Source organism: Sminthopsis crassicaudata, chromosome 1 (genome assembly GCF_048593235.1).
Source record: "Sminthopsis crassicaudata isolate SCR6 chromosome 1, ASM4859323v1, whole genome shotgun sequence".
Lineage (NCBI taxonomy): Eukaryota > Metazoa > Chordata > Mammalia > Dasyuromorphia > Dasyuridae > Sminthopsis > Sminthopsis crassicaudata.
The window spans coordinates 394302638-394325468 of NC_133617.1; the positions used below are offsets into that span (position 1 = coordinate 394302638).

The following is a 22831-nucleotide window of genomic DNA, read 5'->3' on the forward strand; positions in this document are numbered from 1 at the left end:
AAAAACAAAACCAAAAACGAGCATTGGCCTTGGGATCAGGAGCCTTGAGTCTGACACTAACTACTTGGCCATGGGAAAGGACACTCCCAATCTACGGACCAGGTAGGAGCCTGCCTGGGACTCTGCCCTGAGGGCAGAAGCTGAATGGAGGTGGTGGGTGCTGAAAATGGCAGCTTGATAGTGGGTCGGCATGCCTCCTGGGAGGCTCCTAACCTAACCCCACCTCCGGCTGTGAGCGGGGAGAAGGGGAAGCAAGAGGCTGAGGTCCTGAAGAATTAGGCAGGAGCCCTCATGGAAACCTCTGGCTTCTCCCAGCGAAGCCACAAATCTTTTCCCTGGAGTTCATGAAAAGTTTCCTCCTCTTCCTCAGAATGGTCAAGCGGGCAAAGTGAGGTTCCTTGGAGAAGAGGAACTGAGAAAAGTACACGATCACCTAAAATTCTTCAGGAAGGAGCTTTCAGCCAGACTGCAAACACCCACTTTTATTTCAAAACTGTACAAGTATAGAAACATTAAAAAAAAAAACCCTACAAATAAAAGGGCAGCAAGTATTTTACATATTTCCATAACATTTAAGTCAGCAGCTTTGGCCTGTTTGATTTATAAAAATTGTTTCTTGGCTTAGCATCAAGTCTTGCAGTCCCACAGCTGAAGACCTCAAAATAGATTATCTTAAGGCAAAAACATATATTGAAAAACACACACATACATATAAAATACAGGCCCATTTAACAGATCCAATTGATTGGGCTGCTCTGTTACCAGAGCATTTTCCTTTAGGGGCAGTTTTTCTGGGGAGCTAGATCATTGAAAATGATTGGGGGAGGGGCTAGGATGACAGGAACATTCTGGAGCATGAACAGGCCAAAGCTACTGTGTACCTGATCAGTAGATTTAGCTCTTGCCCTGGTGAGGAAAATGGTCCAACCTTCTCACCTTAGTCACTGGATTTATCAAAGAGGTTTGTGAAGAGTCCATTCTCAGTCCCTGACTGCAGCTGACTTCCTTTGGCCAGGATAAGCTTTTTAAAATGAGCTATGTGATTTATGGAACAAGTTTTCATTGAGCCACAGTCAGGTCAGCAAACTGGACGGAAAGGTCCCCTGAGGATCCAAGTCTATGTGGCTGAGGTCTAAGAGGGATGTTCTTGGGCTCTCTGGATGCTGCTGCTCCCAGGCCCAACACCTCCCACACAAGGATCTCATTGTAAGCTGCTGTGAAGAGCAGTTGGCCAGATGGTGTGAATCTGCAAAGGTGGACAGCATCGTTGTGCCCCACAAAGTCTTGCTCAGTCTTCGACATGCAGTCAATCAGCCTCAGCAATCGCTCTGTGGGTACATAAGGGTAAACAGCAGGGTCTTATGTCTCTTCCCTTAGGATCTGTGCCATGTTATGGTAGCTTCAGAAAGCAGCAAAGGAAAGGTACTCAAATCATACTAAACAATTCAGTGGTTTAAAAGTTGTTTTCTAATCTGACTCTGTGCCTCAGGAGTAATCTAGTCAATCTAGGCTGAGAAAAAAAATCACATTGGTCCTAAATATCAATATCAGGAATCTCTGATAAGAGGGAATTTTCCCTGAAATTCATCCATCCCACCTCCATCCCACACCCTCAGCCCTAACCCTTGATTTTGATGCAGAGGCCTACAGAAGTAAGCATTTCATCATGGGCAGGGGTTTCAGCAGGACATGCTCAGGCAGCTAGATGGCACAGTGGCTAGGGCACCGAAGTGGGGTTAGGAGAACCTGAGTTCAAATCCAGTCTCAGATGCTTACTGTGTGACTCTGTTTGCCTACCTTCATCACCTGTAAAATGAGCTGAAGAAGGAAATAGCAAAATTATTCCAGTATCTCTTGCCAAGAAAATGGGGTCACAGTGCTAGGCATGACTAAAACAATTCAACCACAACAATAAAACATGCTCATATTTCCCCTCTCCTGAACTTCCCTCTCCAATCCTCTTATCTTTGCTAAACATGATCCAAGATTTTTTTCTGTTTTTTTTGTAGCCAAACTCCTCCAAAGGATATCTACAATCTGTTCCTCTACTTTCTCCCCTCACTCTCTTACAATCTGGCTTACAACCTTATCACTCCATTGAAACTAGCCTTCTCACAGTTGCAGATGACCTCTTAGTTGACAAATCCAACCCTTCCTCAATCCTCACTCTCCTCAACCTATCAGCAGCCTATTGATCATTCATTCTTCCCTTGATACTCTCAGGAGAAGGCTCTCTCCTGGTTCCCCTCCTACCTATCTGATCACTCCTCCTTTGCTGTTGACTCTCAGGACCCTCTTCAATTCTTCCTCAATACTACTTCACTTACATCAACTCCCATGGATTTCACCTTTATGTCAATGATTTTCAAATTTATCTTTTCTGACTCAATTTCTCTGCTGACTTCCACCTTCACAGCTCAAATTCTCTTTCAGACATCTCAAACTGGTTGCCCAGTACACATTTTAAACTCAGTATATCCAGAATAAAACTCATTGTCTTTCCCCCTAAATCCTACTCCCTCTCTCCTCCCAGTCTCTCAGACTCTCAATCTAGGACTCTTCCTGGACTCCTATCTCTCACCTCTCATATCTAAACGATTGCCAAAGCCTGTCAATTTTACCATTGCAATATCACAGGAATAAGCTCTCCTCTCTCCTCTGATATTGTCACTCTCTGGGGCAGGCCCTCATTACATTATTTCAGATTATTGCAGTAGACTGCTGGTACGTTGGTCGGCCTCAGTGCTTTTCTCATTCCAATTCATCCTGTATCCTGCCCTTAAAGTGATTTTCCTAAAGTGCAGATTTGATCATGTTTCCACACTATTCAATAAAACTCCAGTTTCTCTCTATCATTTCCAGGATCAAATAAAAAATGTTCAGCATAACATTTAAAGCCCTTCATAATCTAGCTTCTTCCTGCCTTTCCAGTCTTTTATCCCCTACCTCCCCTACCTCAATCCACTGACACAGACCTCTTGGCTGTTTCACAAACAAGATACATCTCTAGCTGAAGGCATTCTTGTTGGCTGTCCCCCATGCCTAGAACATTCAACCTCCTTGGCTCCAAAAACTGAACTTTCTGGCTTCCTTTAAGTTCCAACTAAAATCTCACCTACATCAGGAAGCCTTCCTCAACCCCAGTGCCTTTCCATTGCTAATTATTTCCTTTTTACACTCTATATGGCTTGCTTTGCATATAATTATTTTCCTGGCTTCCCCTTGGTTTAGAATGAGGGCAGGAAATGTCTTTTTGCCTTTTTCTGTATTCCCAAAGCCTAGCCCACAGTAGATACAGAGTAAGTGTTTACTGAGATGAATTGATTGCTATATGAAAGGCCCTATCCTGTTTAGAGATTCAATTTCCTTTAGGTAGATAACAAAAGTCAGAATTCAAACACCTACCTCAACTCCTGAAAAAAGCCTGGATTATTGAGCAAACTAAATTCCCAACAAATATGTCTTCTCCAACATGGAGAAAAACTATAACATTACTCAAACCAGTTTCTACCAGTGGGGATGAAAGAATAGGAATGAGGGAGAGGACAGTAGAGAGATCAAATGCCATGTAAGGCATGGTACTGAAGGGAGTACAGCTTCTTATATAGCAGTGATCCTGAGGTCCTTAGAGTGCTATTGTTCTAACAATCTGTTTGTCAATGATTCTGAAGTCTTCTGACCGTAGGAAAGTCCTACAAACATTGCTGACTGTCAGATAATCTGCTGGTCAGTGATCAGGCCTGACAGTTCCTGAGACAACAGTGAATAGAGCACCCCTAAAATCTACCTCTTTGCTATAAAATTAGCAAATAAGTAACATGAAGCTCTGGTCTCTCTTAACTTTGTCCTATAAATTTATCATTTTTCTCCTGGTTCTTTGCTAAATCCTTTTGGAACTTAGCCCCCTCAATTGGTGTTACATTTACAATAAACTTGACATGGAAATGGGTTCAAGCCTACAAATTCTTTTGAGAGACCTCATGACACTGATCTTCGACCCCAATCTCTTGGGGTTTCCTGCTGAACCTCAATAGTTCTCTCCGGGAGTTTTCAGATTTCAAGTATAGGCCCAGGGAAGAGCTCTGGTGCCCTCTCCCTATTTTGTGGCTGAGGAGACACTTACCACAGTATCCAATAGCTATGAGGGATGATCCTGGGGAAAGGCAGAGGGAGGTTGCAAAGTAAGACAAGGGGATCCTTTCTACAACCTGAAGACAGAAAAAGAGTGTCATACTATGTTGAGCCAACAGGTAGCAGTGCAGTTGTGTACTGATGGCCACTAAGAAGGAGGCCCAGACTGCTGAGGAATGCTTTTTTATTCAGTCCTACTAGTTTCATAATCAGTACTGTGCTTGGGCATATTCTAGGATATTAAAGTCTGAAGTAAGAAATGGTATCTCTTTTTAACCTCCTGGTTAACCTCCAGTGATGCTGACTTAAATCCATCTACCCCAGGACACATGGTGCCCTGTCACAAAGACTCAGCAAGGGTGTGACCTCTTTTATACTGTGGCCTAAACTGGTCTGTGGTGCAAAGATCACCCTTTTAAAAAGGTATTCCTTATCTTGGCCTAACCAGTCTTTTTCTGGAAGATGTACAAGTACCTGTTTCTGATGGAGGCTGTAAAAGAGGACCTCCTCCTTCAATCCAAAGCCAACATAGATCAGCATGCTGCTGTTCCAAGGGCAGAAAGCAGCTAGAGAAGGAGGTAAGTTGGTAGTGATCTGTAGGAAAAAATCAAAAGTGAGAAAGATCAGGGGAGAGATCAGTAATGTCACCCCCCTCCAAAAAAAAAAAAACAAAAAAAACAACTAAGCTGAACACTCTTACCTTTGGGTTGGTAGGGGCTGGAAAGCTTAGCCAATCAACAAGCTCACATTTGTCTCTGAGCCAATCTGAAGCCCAGACACTAACTCTTCGATCTGCACTGGCAGCCAACCATAGTTCACCTTCCAAACCAAAGTCATAGTACTAGAGAGTGAAGGAAAGAGATCTAGTCATAGGCTCTTAAGAGTTAGAAACTGACACAATGAGACTTCCACAATATAAGCCTCCAGCTCCCTATCAATTATAGTCCTTTTATTTATTTAAAATTTTTATTTTTAGTTCTAAATTCTCTCCCTTCATTCTGCCCATCAAGAAGACAAAAACACATTACATCCATTATTTATATGAAGTCACCCAAAACATATTTCCACATTGGCTATGCTAGCAGTTATAGTTCACCAAACTAGTCTTAAACTCTCTTTTTTAGGAGGGTCTTAAGTCAGGCTGGGCCTCAGTGTCAAAAGCCCAACGTTTATTGTACATTACTACCTGACCTTACCTCTCTGTTTTTGCTCTGGATCACAGTGATAGGCGAGCCTTTGTGGTCATCCAACAATCGTAGGGTAATTCCTGTCCTTGGGCTACTCACAGCCACAATCCCATCTTTGTCTCCAGAAATGATGATCTGACCTGTGGGTCCAAAATGATGGGAAAACACTGTAGTTCTCACAGCATGGAACCCCTGGACAGAAACTAAAGCAGAAAACTAGACTGCCAAAAGATAGACCTAAGAAGACAAAGTCTTCTGTCAGGAATGGAAACAACTGTTTACCTACAAGAGTGGATAGTTGAACTGAAGCATTCTGGTTGGTGAAGACAATGGACAATGGAGACTTTAAAGCTGGATGATCACTTGTTATGTTCTAATGTGCATTCCTTTCATGCATTCATTTCATGTATCATAGAGATTACACTAGCTGGTCACTGAATTTCACTGAAAATATTCTCTGAAAAGGGGATAAATGGAATCTCACAACTTAAAATTTTTCAAAGGCATTAACTCGGGAAGGAAGAGAATGAAATTCTTGAGACAGAAAAACAACTTTGTATTCCAAATTTTTCTCCTTCACTCCTTTATCTACCTCTTCCCTCCCCAAGACAGCAAGCAATCTGATATAGGATAAACATGTGCAAAAAAAAAAAAAAAAAAAAAATCAGACCAAGAAGGGAAAAACAATCACTGGAAGGAAAAAACAAAAGGTAAAAATACTATGCTTTGATCCACATTCAGTCCCTACAGTTCTCTCTCTGGATGTGGATGACATTTTTTATTCGAAGTCTATTAGGATTGTCTTGACTGGTGGATCAAATGATATGCACAGTTTTATAGCTCTTTGCACAAGTGTGGAATTTGAGAGATAAAATGTTACATGCAACATCAGAGCTTGGCCAATGTTTTGTTTACCATACAGCAGTCCCCCCACACTCCCTTTTTTATTATTTATTAAAAAGGATGGCTCTCTGGGAAGAGAAAAGGGGAGAGATATACATTGAAAAAATTAGGATAAAAGCAAAAGATAGTATTTTTTTTTAAAAGAAATTCTAGCTATGCTAAAAAAGTAAAGGAAGGGGGAGAAAAAATGAAACTTGTATAATAATGCTGAAAGCAAAGCAAGGATGATGTTATTTCTAAGTGAAAACTGAGATAACAAAAATATGGAAAATAGAATTTGCTCACTTAGACTAATTTCTTAATGCTTTTTTGAATGGATATATGTAAGTGACCATTAAATTTTTTCCTTTTTTCAGATGGATTTCTTGTAACCATTTTACCTTACTATGAAAAAAGGAAATGTAATGCTTATTTTACTGACTCTTCCTAAAGGCAGGAAAATTTTTGTTTTAGCTGTAAAAAATGGAATACATCATAAACTATTTGATTTGATTTCTCTTTAAATGGCCATACTGCTTCTGAAAATCTAATTGTCTTCAGTTGTCTAAATAAAATGCTTTTATAAAAAAAGAGAAAAAAACAAGTCTGCAGTCAGGAGATAGATTGAAAAATGGGCAAACAAAAAAGGATCCCATTATAATGAGGTATTATAGTGGCAAAATTGCTCAAGACACAGAAGACAAGAATGACTCCAAGATATCTACCAACAATGCTTCAAAGAAAAACACAGGGTGGACAAAAACTCAACTAAAATTCCTGGAAGATGGAGCAAAGGATTAATAGAAAAGAGTCAAAAATGGTTTTTATAAATGGAATGAGGATGTTTGAGAAAGAAATTGTAAAAGTAAGGCGAACAATGGAAGAAAGAATTCAAAAAGGAACTAACCATTTAGTGCAAGAGGTACAAAATCTTGTCCAAACAACAAATTCCCTAAAAATGAGAATGGACCAAATAGCACCCAAGGTCTCCATGAAACAAGAAATTTTAAACCAAGTCAAAAGGCTGAAAAAAGTAAAAAAAAAAATGTCGGCTATCTCATAGCAAAACAACTGATCTGGAAAACAGAGAAGAAAAAAAATTTAAAAATCATTGGATTATCTGACTACTATGATTAATAAAATAGCCTAGATATGATATTTTAAGAAATCTTAAAAGAAAACTGTCTAGATCTTTTAGAACTATAGGGCAAAGTGGAAATAGAAAGAATCCACCAGTCACTTCCCAAAAAGACATTCCCAAATGAAAACTCTCAATAACATCAGAGCCAAAATTCAAAGTTTAAAAAAAAAAAAAAAATTCCTGCAGTCAGAAAGAATTCAAGTAGTACCAAGGTACAAATACACATTATTTAGCAACCACCACCATAAAGGGGCAGAGAACTTGAAATACAACATTCCAGAAGATAAAGGGATATAGGCTTACAGCCAAGAATAACAGCCAACAAAACAGTATAATTTCACAGGAGAAAAATGGATTTTTAAAGAAATAGAGTACTTTTAAGCATTATTGATGAAAGGATCAGAGTTGCATAAAAACTCTGAAGTGCAAACAACAGGAGTCAAGAGAAATATAAAAAAGTAAACCAACTATAATAGATAAACAAGTATAAACTGCTTTTACTCTAATATGGAGAGAGGAACCCAATTTTCAACAAGGTTCAAAGGAGTTTAAAAGATGGAATGTTTCAATTATATCTTGATTATCTTATGAAAAAAATAGAAAAAGAAGAGGAATACATTGTGGGAGGAAAGGAAGGTTAGGGAAAATTACATAATCAGGGTTCACAAGTAGAAATCTATACAAGCAAGAAGGGGGGTGGTATGAAGAAGCAGCTGACACAAACCTCACCTCTGAACTGTTCAAAAGAGGAAATACACACACACACACACACACACACACACACACACACACACACACACACACACACACTTAAAAGGAAAATAAGAAAGAAAGAGAAGGGATGAAAGAAAATTATAGGGAGGGCAGATTTCAGGATTACTTCTTAGCAAAAACCAATACTAAGGAGGTAAAACAAATATTCATATATCTTTTTAAGGTGACAAAAATGAGAATCTGAGGGGATGCTCATAAATTGGGGAATGGATAAATAAATAATATAATAAATGTGATGGAACACTATGGTAATGAACTTTTTTTTATCAGTATAACAGTCAACTAGAATTCCAAAGGATTAATGATGAAACATACTACCCACCTCCTAATAGAAGTGAAAGGTTCAGAATTCAGAATGAGACAAAATATTTTTTGGATATGACCAATGTGGAAATTTTTTTTTAATTACCAATTGACTATTTTGATATGTTTGTCATGGGTTTTGTTTTTCTTGAGTTCTCAGTTAGAGATGAAGAGAGTTTGAGAAGCTATATCTTGGCTGATTAAAATAAATAAAATATTTTTTAAAAAAGTTTGATGCTTGTGTGCTGAGGGGTCACTCCTACTTTGTAGTAGAAGCCCATGTAAAAAGGAGTTTGGAAAGAGGGAAGAGAACACAGGAAGAAGCTTGGTGAAATGTTGCCTGTATTATAGCAAAGAAGGAAATAAGAAGCTATTATTGTTTTTTGTTTTTGTTTTTTGTTGAGGCAATTGGGATTAAGTGACTTGCTCAGGGACCCACAGCTAGGAAGTATTAAGTGTCTGAAATAAGATTTGAACTCAGGTCCTCCTGACTTCAGGGCTAGTGCTCTATCCATTGCACCATCTAGCTGCCCCCTCTGTTTCTTGGAAAGAAGGAGAAACTATAAGGATTTTCTGCTCCTATGATTAAACTAAGTCATGTGAAATAATAAGGCTCCTTAGATGTATTTTAAAACTTAACTTTTTTTTTTAAATGGAAAATTCTGATTGATGACATCTTGAAGTTGTGAGGGAGGGATAAATAGAAAGAGGACACCATTAAACATAGGTTTAAAGATTAAAATCTTCATTTCATTTTATAGATGGGGAAACTAAGGCTCAAAGAAAGAAATCAAAGATCACCCAAGATTAGGCAACTAGAAAATATACAAATTAAAAATTCTCTGCACTGAGGGAAAATAAGACAGTCCTGAAAAAGTATTTTTCACATATTTAAAAGAGAGGGGAGAGGAAAGGGGGCGGAGGGTTAGGGGGATGAGACAGAGCAAGAGTGAGAGAGAAAGAGAGAGAGAGCACAAGCGCAAGCTCATATTTTGTGTTGTTTTAGTAGTGTTCAACTCTATGTAATCTCATTTGATATTTTCTTGGCAAAGACACTGAAATGATTTGCCATTTCCTTTTCTAGAAAAAAACTAAGGCAAACAGGCTTAATGACTTGCTCAGGGTCACACAGCTAGTAAGTGTCTGAGGCTGCTTTTAAACTCAGATCTTCCTGACTCCAGGCCCAAAACTCTATCCACTGGGCCACCTAGTTGCCCTAACTCACAATTACCTAATGCTTTACAACTTACAACATGCTCTTATCACAACCACCAAGTGGAGTGGAAGGAACAGAAAAAAGGAAGCTGAGGAAGGCTATGAGATTCGTGTGAGACTATCCAACTAATAGATGATGGCAGAGATGGAGCCAACATCTCCTGACCATGATTCCAGAGCTACTTGAACTCTACCATATTTAAACACACTTGAAGAAGCGAGTTTGATATAACCAGTCCCAGTGTTCTTCCCCACCCCTAAGACAACCATTGGAAACCACAGGGAAAATTCAGCTCCAGTAGTCTGAGGATCTTCTAAACTTTCTGCCATCTAGAAAGGGCTGAAATCCCAAGGAAGCCAGTACCTGATTCCCAGAGAAAATGCTGGGTTAACCCTCACCGTCCACAGAGAAGGAGATGGCTGTCAGTGCTACAGGGTGAGGGTGTATCTTCAGCTCCATTTCTGTCCGGGAAATGCTGAATACACGGATCGTGCCATCACTGTAGCCTGCCACGACTTGCTGGTGGTCAGTTCTGCTGCTGTGGGCTGATGGACTCCAGGCCAGACACAAGCAACTCTAAGAGAAAGAGACATGCTTGGACAAGCTGCCTCCAGCTATCACTTCCCTCATTATGCAAACTCTGCTTCTATTAATGCAGTCTAAACTGAAATACAGAATAAGCTCCTCTATCACATCACACTGTTTTACCCCATATTTACAAAAGAGAGGGGTAATTTGCTAAACAATAGGACTCTCTGGTCTCTTCTACATCAACTTCTTTCTAGTCACATCTCTCCTTCTATTCCTTTACAATCTTTTACAAATATATAATCTATTTACCCCTGCTAAATTTCATCCTGTTTAGATCCATTCTTTCCCCCTATTTCAGTCCCCATATGAAAACCATCTCCTTAGGCTCCTTAAGAGTAAAAAGACATAAGGTTTCAGCTCCCCCTTCCCAATTCAGAAAGCACAACCCAGCTTAGCACTAGAATGTACTCCCAATTTAGGGGAGCACCCTGTGTTGAGGAATAGTCCCCAGACCCAAGGGAAGTATGTTTTATGTAATTAGACATCCCTTAGCTGTGTCCCGTAAGTACCTGATTTAGCACCTGAAACTGTACCACCAGCTCCATGCTGGCCAAGGACCAGACTCGTACACTGCCGTCATCACCACAAGTAGCGCAGTGGGACTCAGTAGGGCTAAAGGTCACTTCATTCACCTGCAACAACAGGGAGAGGAGATACTAATGTGGCTTGTGTTCTCCTTTCTCTCCAAAGAGAGTTTCACCAAAGAGAAAATTTAGCCATTGCAAAAGACTGGATTATTATTATTTTAACAGGCAACTTGTTATACCCTAGCCTGTCCGCCACCTGCCCTTAACAACTGTGAAGCTGGTCAATCATCTACACAGATGACACTGTATTAGTAATCAATGTGGAAATAATATTGTCTTAATCGTTAAAGCAGGGACACAGATAAAATAAAAGATATTCTTTAAAATATCTGAGGTGTCTCAAAAAAGTTAAGTTAGATAAGTGAATGCCTAATCTGGCAACCTTCCCTGCAGTTCCAAAATGATATAAAGCCCCAATCTTCCAAAGTTCTCCTACATTTGAATACAATGTGATCAGAGACAGCAGCTGAGTAAAAAATAAGTCTGTTTGTAAATAGGCAATAGAAGAAGAAAACTCATGCATTCTCATGTGACATATCCCTATACATTTTTCTCAGCTGACACACTGAGCACTCTCAGAGTATCTGCAAAGTTTATGCCTTCTGACTCTTTACCTTGTTTTTGTGGCCACTGATGAGACGGATGTTGGTTCTCTCAGCCCAGTTGATATACCACAGAGTACCTGCAGTTGTGCCTACAATGCCCATATCCATACTATCATCAAAGCTGGCACTGACCACAGCACCATCCAAAGTCATTTCTTGCTCCATAAAAACAGAGCTGGACCTGAGGAACAATAAAAAGTCTGGAAATTTGAAATGAATAGGAAAAAAAGAAATGGAGGAAATAGTGGAGAAAATAGAAGTAGTCTGAAAGGACTAAAGGATGTTATATTGCTTACAACTAATAAAGAGGTTTGATCAGTGTTTCACTCAAAAAGTTTTACAATGAAGCTCAGATTTTCTAGTTGTGCATTCAAGGGCCTGTTTTTTCCCCACTTACATCCCCACAAGCACACACACTGTGGATCCTAGTTGAACTGACTCTACTTCCTTGCTATTGTTCTATACCTCAGACATACTAGACTAGTTATTGAGTCTCTCCCCCAATAGATACATTTTCCATGTCTTCCCATTTGTGCCTTTGATCTCTTCTATGCCAAGAATGTCTTCCCTTTCTCTCTTTGCCTATCAACATGGGTGTTCCTTGTTTGTCAGGAGCCAAAGGACATCCAACCATGCAGAGAGAGATTTACTCAACACTCCAGACCTCGTGGGTCTGTAGCCAAGTCAGCATGCTCCACACAGGATATTTAGTCACTTTTTTAGTTGAGATGATGGCCTAGAAGTGGAATGATCATAGAGTTTCAGTTGTAGGGAGCCTGGAAAGAAGAGAATTGTCCAGTGTTTAGAGAGGTAAATAGGGGTACAGGGATGGTTAGGGAAGCATGGTGGGAGAAAGACACTGAAGGCTTGATCAGATCAGAGCAGGTGCTCTTAATATTTTTTCTGTCATAGAATGCTTTGGCAATCTAGTGAAGCCTTCTCAGAATTATGTGCACAAAATAAAATACTGAGCATAACAAAAGAAACCAATTATACTGAAATAACAAGTTCACAGTCCCTGGCTTAGGAACCCCTGCTAAAGAGGCAAAATGAGTAATTCCAGTCAATGTATGAAAAAGATTTCTAGTTAGGTAGTATGGGTATATCCAGCCAATAAGCACCAGCTGTGCTAAGCCATACCTGGACAGAGGACATGTGTAGGTGGAAGGTCAGAAGCTGAGCCTTTAACAGGCTAATACCAAAAGTGTCCCAGGGTTTCCTACTACATGTAGCCTCAAGGTGCAGTGATGAGAAACTGTAAAGTCAGTTGGTGGTTCAGTAGATCATGTTATCAAGCCTGCAGTCAGGAAGACCTGAGTTCAAATCCAACTTCTGACACTTCCTAGCTGTTTGACCTTGGACAAGTTATTTAACCTTTCTGCCAGAGCTTCTTCAAATGTAAAATACAGACTATAAGAACATCTACATCACAGTGTTGTCATTAGGATCAAATGTAAAAATATTTGTAAAGTGCTCAAATCCAATTCCTGGCACGTAGTAAGAGTTACATAAATATTAGCTGTCATTATAATCTCATGTGATATTTCTTAATCATGGTATTATAAGATCTTCTTAGGTCTATTTTGGGAAGAGATCACCCATGGCAATAGAGAGGTAGATTACACAGGTACTGAGTTCTTATGATGATGGGAAGAGATTTTCAAGATTCACTTTTCCTCCATAAAGTATTTGCTGATAACTTCCTAGCTAGAAGCAATCTTTCCTTTAGCTGATCTTTGAGCACTTTAAATTCATTCCTCTTATGCACATATAATATTCGAATTTGGTTTACTTTTATCTGACTTATATCTAACTACCTCTATTAAAGTGCAAGCTTCTCTAGGGAAGAAACCATGTTTTATCTTTGTATTTCCCAGGATCTAGCATAGCACATTAAACAAAGCAGATGCTCACACAAAATGTCTGTGTATGAACAAATCACTCTTTTATTACAGACTTCACACAGTAAAATGGGATTTGTTTTTATATGAGCCAGTTGTTAGAAGCACATCACAAAAACCAAATCATCCAGGTGGTTAAATTCCTCAACTAGTCCCAAAAAATTCTAATACCAAAATATGGAACATAATGCAGAGAAGACTAAATGAGTCCCCTTAGTCAATTAACCAAGCTTTCTTTAGTGACTGCCTTGGGAGATGACCTCGGGGTCTATTCTAGCTATTGCTACTTTCTGTACATGGATTTTTAAAAGTACTAGGAAGCAGAATTTGGAGAAATTGGTGTAAACCAGTTGTCTTTTGAAATACAGCTGGAATCTAAAAATGAGAGTCTCATTCTATGAAATTCTAGTGAGAATATTGTCCTAAAGCCTCTTAATTCCCAAACTTTTGGATTATTTGTGTATATGTTGTACCTAGTCTTTCTGCCTACGGAATATAAGCTCCTAGAGGTTTCATTCTTATCTTTATATCAAGTAGACATTTTAACAGATGCTTGGAGATTAATCTGCTTTCCCCAAAACACTATCATTTTCTTTAAATTCACAGTCTCCAAGACAAAGACAAAGAAATAGTATTTCCCTTTACTGTCCACCTCCTCTCCCCAAAATGACTACTAATTGCTCTAACCTGAATCCTATTACTACAGCCCAATGAACTGCCTGGTCCCCACTCCCATGTATATCTTTCTACTTTCCAGGTTCCTTTCATAGGCTCCGTAGTAGAGGATCCATTCATTCCGCCAAAGGCAAGGGATGTCAGAGGATAGGAAGGGAGCTTAGTTCTAACCCCAGCACTTGGTATTTGAAGGAAGGTGTATATTAGGTATCAAAATACTTGGTATTTTGAAGGAGGATATATACTAAAACTTCTATGCTATTTTAAAAAAGAAAAACTGGAAAATAGTATGGCAGAAACTAGGCATTGATCAACACCTAAAACCCTATACCAAGAAAGGTAAAAATGGGTTTGTACTTTAGTCATAAAGGGTGATACTATAAGCATATTAGGAGAAGGGATAGTTTATCTCTCAGATCTGCAGAGAAGGGAGGAATTTATGACCAAAGCACTAGTGAATATCATGAAATAAAAAATGGATAATTTTGATTATATTAAGTTAAAAAGGTTTTGCAAATGTAGTCAAGATTCGAAGGGAAACAGAGAGCTAGAAAAAAAATTTTATAGCCAGTGTTTCTGATAAAGGTCTCATTTTCAAAATATATAGAGAAATGATTCAATTTATTATTTTTTAAATTTTTTATTAAAACTTTTTATTTACAAAGCATATGCATGGGGAATTTTTCCAATATTGACCCTTGCATAACGTTTTGTTGCAAATTTTCTCCTCTTTCCCCCTACCTTCTCCCCTAGCTGGCAGGTAGTCCAATACATGTTAAATATGTTGAAATATATGTTAGATCCAATATATATTTATTTATACAGTTATCTTGTTCAAGAAAAATCATATCAAGAAGGAAGAAAAAGAAAAAATGAGAAAGTAAACACAACGAAAGCAAATAGAGTAAGAATGCTATGTTGTGTTCCACACTCTGTTCCACTCTGTCTGCATCTCTAGATGTAAATGACTCTCTTCATCATTGCACAAATGGAACTGGTTTGAATCATCTCAATATTGAGGAGAGCCACGTCCATCAGAATTAATCATGGTATAGTCTTGTTGTTGCCATGTATAATGACCTCCTGGTTCTGCTCATTTCACTTAACATCAGTTCATATAAGTCTCTCCAGGCCTTTCTGAAATCATCCTGTTGGTCATTTCTTGCAGAACAATAATATTCCATAACATTCATATACTATAACTTATTCAGCCATTCTCCAATTGATGGGCATCTACTCAGTTTCCAGTTTCTAGCCACTACAAAGAAGGTCCCTTTCCCCCTTTAAGATCTCTTTGGGATATAAGCCCAGTAGTAGCACTGCTGAATCAAAGGGTATGCACAGTTTGATAACTTTTTCAGCATAGTTCCAGATTGTTCTCCATTTTTTTTTCCCCCTGAGGCTGGGGTTAAGTGACTTGCCCAGGGTCACACAGCTAGGAAGTGTTAAGTATCTGAGACCACATTTGAACTCGGGTCCTCCTGAATTCAGGGCTGGTGCTCCATCCACTTCGCCACCTAACTGCCCCCATTCCAGATTGTTCTCAAGAATGGTTGGATAGGTTCACAGTTCCACCAACAAGGTATCAGTGCCCCAGTTTTCCCACATCCCCTCCAACATTCCTCATTATCTTTTCCTGTGATCTTAACCAATCTGACAGGTGTGTAATAGTATCTCAGAGTTGTCTTAATTTGCATTTCTCTGATCAATAGTGATTTGGAGCACCTTTTCATGTGACTACAAATAGTTTCAATTTCTTCATCTGAAAATTGTCTGTTCATATCCTTTGACCATTTATCAATTGGAGAATGGCTTGAACTATTATAAATGAGTCAATTCTCTATTTTAGAAATGAGGTCTTTATCAGATCCTTTGGATGTAAAAATGTTTTCCCAGTTTACTGTTTCCTTTCTAATTTTGTCTGCATTAGTTTTGTTTGTACAAAAACTTTTTAACTTAATATAATCAAAATTATCTATTTTATGATAAATAATGATCTCTAGTTCTTCTTTGGTCACAAATTCCTTCCTCCTCCACAGATTTGGGAGGTAAATTATCCTATGTTTTTCTAATTTGTTTATAGTATCATTCTTCATGTCTAGATCATGAACCCATTTAGACCTTATCTTGGTATAAGGTGTTAGGTGTGGATAAATGATTCAATCCCCAATTGGTAAATGGTCAAAGAATATGTAGACACATTTTTAGTTGAACAAATTAAAGCCATTTCTAGTCACATGAAAAAAATGCTCTAAATCACTACTGATTAGAGAAATGCAAGTTAAGACAACTCTGAGGTACACACCTCTTAGTTGGCTAAGATGATAGGAAAAAATAATGTTGAATGTTGGAGGGAATGTGGGAAAACTGGGACACTGATATATTGTTGGTGGAACTGTGAATGGATCCAGCTATCGAGAAAATCAATTTGGAACTATGCCCAAAAGGCTATCTGTTACAGGAACCACCTGTTAGTGGCTGCTGGGCATTAGCCAATTCACAAGCAAATTCTGCCTCAATAAAGGCTCAGTTGCAATTCCTTCAAATATGTTATTCACAGCTGAGGGGGATTTCCAGAGAACTGACCTGCCCCATCATACTTAGTCATGATCCTTAACTTATCAAACTGTGTACGCCCTTTGATCCAGCAGTGTTTCTACTGGGCTTATATCCCAAAGAGATCTAAAGGAGGGAAAGGGATCCACATGTGCAAAAATGTTTGTGGCAGCCCTTTTTGTAGTGGCAAGAAACTGGAAACTGAGTGGATGCCCATCAATTGGAGAATGGATGAATAAGTTATGGTATGTGAATGTTAGGGAATATTATTGTTCTATGAGAAACAATCAGCAGGATGATTTCAGAAAGGCCTGGAGAGTCTAACATAAGCTGAGTGAAATAAGCAGAACCAGGAGATCACTGTACATGGCAACAACATAATTATGTGATGATCAACTGTGATGGATATGGCTCTTCTTAACAATGTGTTGATTACAATAGACTTGAGATGGAAAATACCATTAGCATTCAGAAAGAGAGAACTATCAAGTTAAGACTGAATATGGATCAATGTATAATATTTTCACCTTCTTTGTAGTTGTTGTTTGTTTGCTTATTTTTTTTCTCTTTTTCAGGTTTTTTTGCCCTTTTGATCTGATTTTTCTTGCACAGCATGATGAATATGGAAATATGTTTAGAAGAACTACACACGTTTAACTTCTATTGGATTGCTTGATGTCTTGGGGGAGAAGAGAAAAGGGAGAAAAATTTGGAATACAAGATTTTCAAGATAAATGATGAAAACTATCTTTGTATGTATTTGGAACAATAAAATACTGGTTTAAAAAAAGCTGCTACAAATATTTTTGCAAATGGGGCTTCTTTTCCTTTTGCTCTCTTCAGGGTATAGGCCTTTAGTCAAAAGCTGAATCAGAGGGTATACATTCTTTAGTGATTCTGGGAGCATGATTTTAAATTGCTTTTCAACCTGCTACACCAATTCACAACTCCAAAAGTACATAAGTATATCAAATTTCCCAAAGCCTTTCAAACATGTCATTTCCCCTTTGGTCATCTTTGCCAATTTGATAGGTATAAAATGAAAAAGGAGTTGCTTTAATTTGTATTTTTCTCATTATTAGTTATTTGAAATATTTTTTCCATTTACTCGAATTTGTAAGAAAAAGAATTCCCCAAGAGACAGTCAAAAGACATGCACAATTAGCTTTCTTTTTTTCTTTTTTTTTTTTTTTTTGGAGAGGCAATTGGGATTAAATGACTTGCCCAGGGTCACACACCTAGTGAGTGTTAAGTGTATGAGGCCAGTTTTGAACCCAGATTCTCCTAACCGGTGCTTTATTTATTGTGCCATCTAGCTGCCCCAACAGTTAGTTTTCAAAGAAAAAAAAAAATGAAAATAAAGAAACAAGTTATCTTTGAGATTGGCTCTGATGGTCTCTAAATCCTTTCTAACTTTACAAAGATGGTTCTGTGATTTAGAAATAAGAGAGAATCATTCAGAAAGGAAACAAAATTTAATGGTCCTTCTCTATTTGAGAAGTAACACTAGCGACCCCAGGAACTAAAGTTACAGCATAGTGTTTGAATCATCTCTACTTACATAGCTGGACAATTGAGTCCCAAGTTCTGGATGCCCAAATGATTCCTCTCCTCAAAAGAAGCAACTGGTAGTGGGTATCCAGCGCTTAAGACTGTCACTGGCACATAGTGGTTAGTAAATGTTTATTGAACAGATGAATGATTATCTGGTGTACAAGACACCTGTCTCACCTTGCACTGGAACCCTTCAGTCTCAGCTCCTGCACTGCTCCGACTGCCCACAGGCGAATCCGCTTAGTGTTGCTGCCGCTGACTAGCCGGTTTCCAGAACACAGAAGGATACCTAGGACACCAGGAAAAAATTAATCCATTTCCTGACCTTGGGTCTTGAACTGATCAGAGAACCACAGAATATTATTGTTAAAAGAGATCTTAGGATATAGACTGGGATACCCTGAAGGATGTTAGAATAGATAATATCATCAATACATTGTTGGTGGAGCTGTAAATTAATACAACCATTTTGGAAAGTAATTTGGAATTATTCAAATAAGGTGACTAAAACATTCAGAGCCTTTGAACCAAAGATTCCACTATGGAGCTTAAACCCCAAGAAAGTCATTGATAAGAAAAAAAAAAAAATCTCTTTGTACTCCAATAGAATTAGAAACAAAATAGGTGCCTATCAGTTGGGGAATGGCTAAACAAACTGTGGTATACACATATAATGGAATATTATTGTACAAGAAATGATGTATATGGTGAATACAAAGAAATATTAAAGATCTACACAAAGTGATGCAGGATAACATTAGCAGAGACAAGAAAACAATATAGTAACTATAACAATATAAATGGAAAGAACATCACACCAAAAAAGCAAAAGTAAATGTAACAAAATTATAAAGATGAAATGGGACTTGAAAGAAGAGTGTAAGAAGATATCCCCAATCTGCCTATTCATGGAGCTGGGAAATCTACAGGTATTAAACACTGTATGTTTTTGGACTCTAATAAAATAGTATTTGTCATATGAGATGGCTCTTTGGAAATGGGAGGGAGAAACTATTAGAGATAATTGCAATGATGTAAGAAACAGAAGATATCAATAAAATTTATTATTATTTTTTAAAATACTATCAGAGAGTTTGTACTGAACATGGGGGGAGCATTTCTTGTTCCATGTGGAATTTTTTTTTTGGTAATGGTATCTACTCTCAACAGTTTTTGCACTGGTATCTACTCACCAATCTCACCCTCATCAGCTTCCCAGGTCATAAAACAGCGGTTGGTGCTTATATCCCAGACACAAATCTGTCCAGTGTTGGTGCCACTATAGAGTAAGGGGATGATGCTATAGCATATTGATGTCAGTTCTACCGGTCCTATTTCCTCAGGCACAGGAACTCTATGGACCTGACACAAAGATAAGAAATATCAACTGATATTATGGATTGTGGTGGACATTTCATCCTTGCCAAATCAGGAAAAAGCAGGGGCAAACAATCCTCTATAACCACCCAAAGCCACAGAGCGGCCTCTGAATACCAGAAGGTTACCCTAAACAAGCACTTCCTGACCTGTCAGAAAAGAAAGAGTTAAAGGATGGAAACATACCTGAAGGTTGATGTCAGCTCCCCACTGCTTCATGAGCCAGAAAGTGATAGCTCCCTGGCCCACACAAGCAAGCTCATTAGCACTGAAAGGGTTAAAAGCCACTTCATGAACTGGCTCCATGAACCGGGTGGAGGACATCAGTTCATAGGTGAAGGCATTCCAGAGGGCAATAGTACGGTCACTGTAATCCCCTGGAAATCAGACATATATTTGTATAAGCTCTTTAAGGGTAGACTGTTTTTGGTTTCTTTCTAACATTAGCATCTAACACAGTAACATGGTCAGATTGCACATAGTAAGCATTTAATGAGTGCTTGTTAAATTGGTTGCTAGATGGCACCTAGAATCCTCTAGTTTACCAACGATGAAGTTTAAGCCAGACTATTTGGCATCAGAAAGTCATAATTCATAAGGAGAAAACACCAAGGCCCCCATAAACAAATACAATTTTTTTGGGTCATATTTAAATCCAAAATTTCATATTAGCCTTGGCCAAATGAAAGACAAATTGGGTTTGAACTCTGAATACCATTGCTACTAACCCAGAGTGATAAAAAGTCTATTATTCTGTGAATATGCCATGGCTTGTACTTCAGTCTCATGATGAAATAGAACCTTGAGGCAAGTCCCCTCTGGCACATCCCAGATTCGGATTTGACAACGGGAGTTCTTATCTCCCCAGCCTGAGGCAGAGGCAAGGACCTGATTGAGAAAAAACAAAACAAAACCAAAAAAGTCCAATTCATTAGAACAATCCAACAGATGGAACTTCTTAATCCAGTAAATTACAGACCTTGAAAAATAAAATGTCAGGCCATAAACACACATATAAGTTAGATATAGACATGTGCATAGAAATACAGGAAAAACAGAAAGGAATTTTAACCCACAGTTAATCTACAAGTGAATAATTGCACCAACTCTACTATTTCTACTAATAGAAAGACATGGGTAAACCAAAAATACTACCTGCAAAAAAAAAAAAAAAAAGCTAGCAAATGGTAAAATTCATTGATTTGAGATTTACTTTATCATCATTTCTCCGGTAAATGTACTAATCAGGAGCAAACTAAATGTGGGAGACAGCAAAGAAAAACAAAGGCCCTGTATGACAGCACCTATATAAATATGAGAAGGTATATAGTAAAAAACTCAAGTATACAGTTTATTCGCCTAAAAGAATTAATCCTTATTTCTAACCCTAACTTTCATGATAATCAATTTTTCTAAAGTAGGGAGAAAATAGACTCCGTGGAAGTTGTATATAGTCTGAACCCTAAATTATTACTTTCTATAGATGTGGAAACTGAGTCTCTCATACTGAATATGGGGCAGCGGTTTCCAAAGATATAAACAATCTCTCAAAAAGAGGAAGTCAATACTTCAATCAAATAGTTAACAAATACTTACTAAGGTCTTAATATGTGTCAAGCACTGTACTAAATGCTAGGGATACAAGTTAAAAATGAAAACAATTCCTTCTTGAAACAAGTTAATATTTTAGTGAAAGTAACATTAAGTACATATGAAAATATATAAAATAAATGCAATATATATATATATAAAATATTATGTATGTGTAAATACACATGCATACAAAGTAGTGTTTAAGGGAGGACACTAGCAGTTGGGAGGATAAGGAAAGGCTTCCATTCAGTAGATGGTGTCTGAGCTCCTTCTCAAAGAATAAAAGGGACTCTAAGAGACATAGATAAAGAAAGATCTCCAGGAGATGGTATGTCATGAGTGAAGAATAGAAAGAAGACTGCTTGGCTGACTTAAGGGAAGAAGGGATCAAGGAAGTTGGAAAGACCCAATAGGGCTTTAAAAACTAAACAGAGGAGTTTATATTTTATCTTAGAATGATTTGGATAACCAACTCATAGGAGTTGGTTGATTAGGGAAGTGACAAGGTCAGTCACTTAAAGAAATTTACTTTGGCAGCAGTGTGTAAGAGGAACTGAAATAGATAGAGACTTGAGCCAGAAAAAACATTTTAGAAGCTGTGGTAATAATAATTAAGGCAACAGGTGATAAGGGCCTTAACACCTCAAAGTGGTAACTATGTGAGTAGAAAGAAGGGATTGCATGTTAGAGACTTGGCAGCTGATTTGATAGGGAAGAGGTGAGGCATCCTGGATAATAGCCAACCTAAGACACCAGAAGGATGATGGTATCTTTGACAGAAATAAATAAGTCTGGGAGAGTGGAGAATTTAGAAAGCAAGATAATGAATTGTTTTATACATTTTCAATTTAGACTATCCAGTTTGAAGTGGTAAAACAGACAACTAATTACTTGGGCCTAGAGGTAAGACATAAGGGTAAGACATATAGAAATGGAGGAGGAGGGCACCTAGATAGTCCAGTGGATAGAGCACCAGCTTTAGAGTCAGAAGGACCTGAATTCAAATATGACCTCAGACACTTAAATATTTCCTAACTGTAAGACCCTGGGCAAATGCCAACTGCTCCAACCAAAAGTAAATAAATAAATGTTTAGAAATGGGGATCATCAGAGAGATAAGAAAAACAGCATTTATATAGCTCTTGAAGATTTTCAAAGCACTTTACAAATATTATCACCTCACAATTCTGGGAGATGGGTGCTATTATTATCCCCATTTTACAGATGAGGAAATTGTGTCAGGTTATGTGACTCATCTAAAGTCACATAACATAATAAGTGACTATGGCTATCTTTGAACTTAGCTCTTCCTGACTTTAAGTCCAGCCCTCTATCTACCAAACCACTTTGTTGCCTACTAGTTATGTAAGTTCCTTAAGAGTACAAATCATTTCACCTTTTTATCCTTGTATCCCCAGTGTATATACCAAGGTATATTACCAAGCATAATGTTTGGTATATAGCAGATGCTTGATAAATGTTTGCAGATTGACAGACATATTAAAATCCCATCCCACCTTAGGTTTTCTTTATTATAAAATAATATGATACATCTGCACGTGTTGTATCTATAAACTTTACCTTACCACTCTCACACCCAATAGAATGTTACCTGCTTGAAATAGAGCCTGTATCACTTTAAAATCTTTGTATTCCCTAGTGTACTTAATAAATGTCTGTCTATTGAATTCACAAGCCTGACTTAGCCCTTATTCCCAACTAATTATCTAAGACTGACAATTCTTCACAACTTTATAA

At 38.1% G+C, this 22831-nt stretch overlaps 1 protein-coding gene across 2 annotated transcripts in view; it reads right to left on the minus strand.

Annotated features, from left to right (window-relative positions):
• Window positions 1–463: 463 nt before the first annotated feature.
• WDR90 (WD repeat domain 90) overlaps window positions 464–22831 on the minus strand; it is a 53691-nt gene continuing 31323 nt past the window's right edge. Inside the window, exons 32-43 of one of the 2 annotated variants that reach the window (XM_074279781.1) lie at window positions 20209–20368; window positions 19667–19857; window positions 19297–19465; window positions 18281–18392; window positions 11427–11598; window positions 10735–10857; window positions 10033–10210; window positions 5328–5458; window positions 4832–4972; window positions 4606–4725; window positions 4124–4208; window positions 464–1328 (exon numbers count right to left, since the gene is read on the minus strand). In XM_074279781.1, coding sequence (XP_074135882.1) covers window positions 1060–1328; window positions 4124–4208; window positions 4606–4725; window positions 4832–4972; window positions 5328–5458; window positions 10033–10210; window positions 10735–10857; window positions 11427–11598; window positions 18281–18392; window positions 19297–19465; window positions 19667–19857; window positions 20209–20368 — 1851 coding nt within the window. In that variant the 3' untranslated portion in view covers window positions 464–1059. Of the gene's footprint in view, window positions 1329–4123; window positions 4209–4605; window positions 4726–4831; window positions 4973–5327; window positions 5459–9997; window positions 10211–10734; window positions 10858–11426; window positions 11599–18280; window positions 18393–19296; window positions 19466–19666; window positions 19858–20208; window positions 20369–22831 lie in introns of those variants that run through there. The other variant, XM_074279782.1, reaches the window with a different exon arrangement.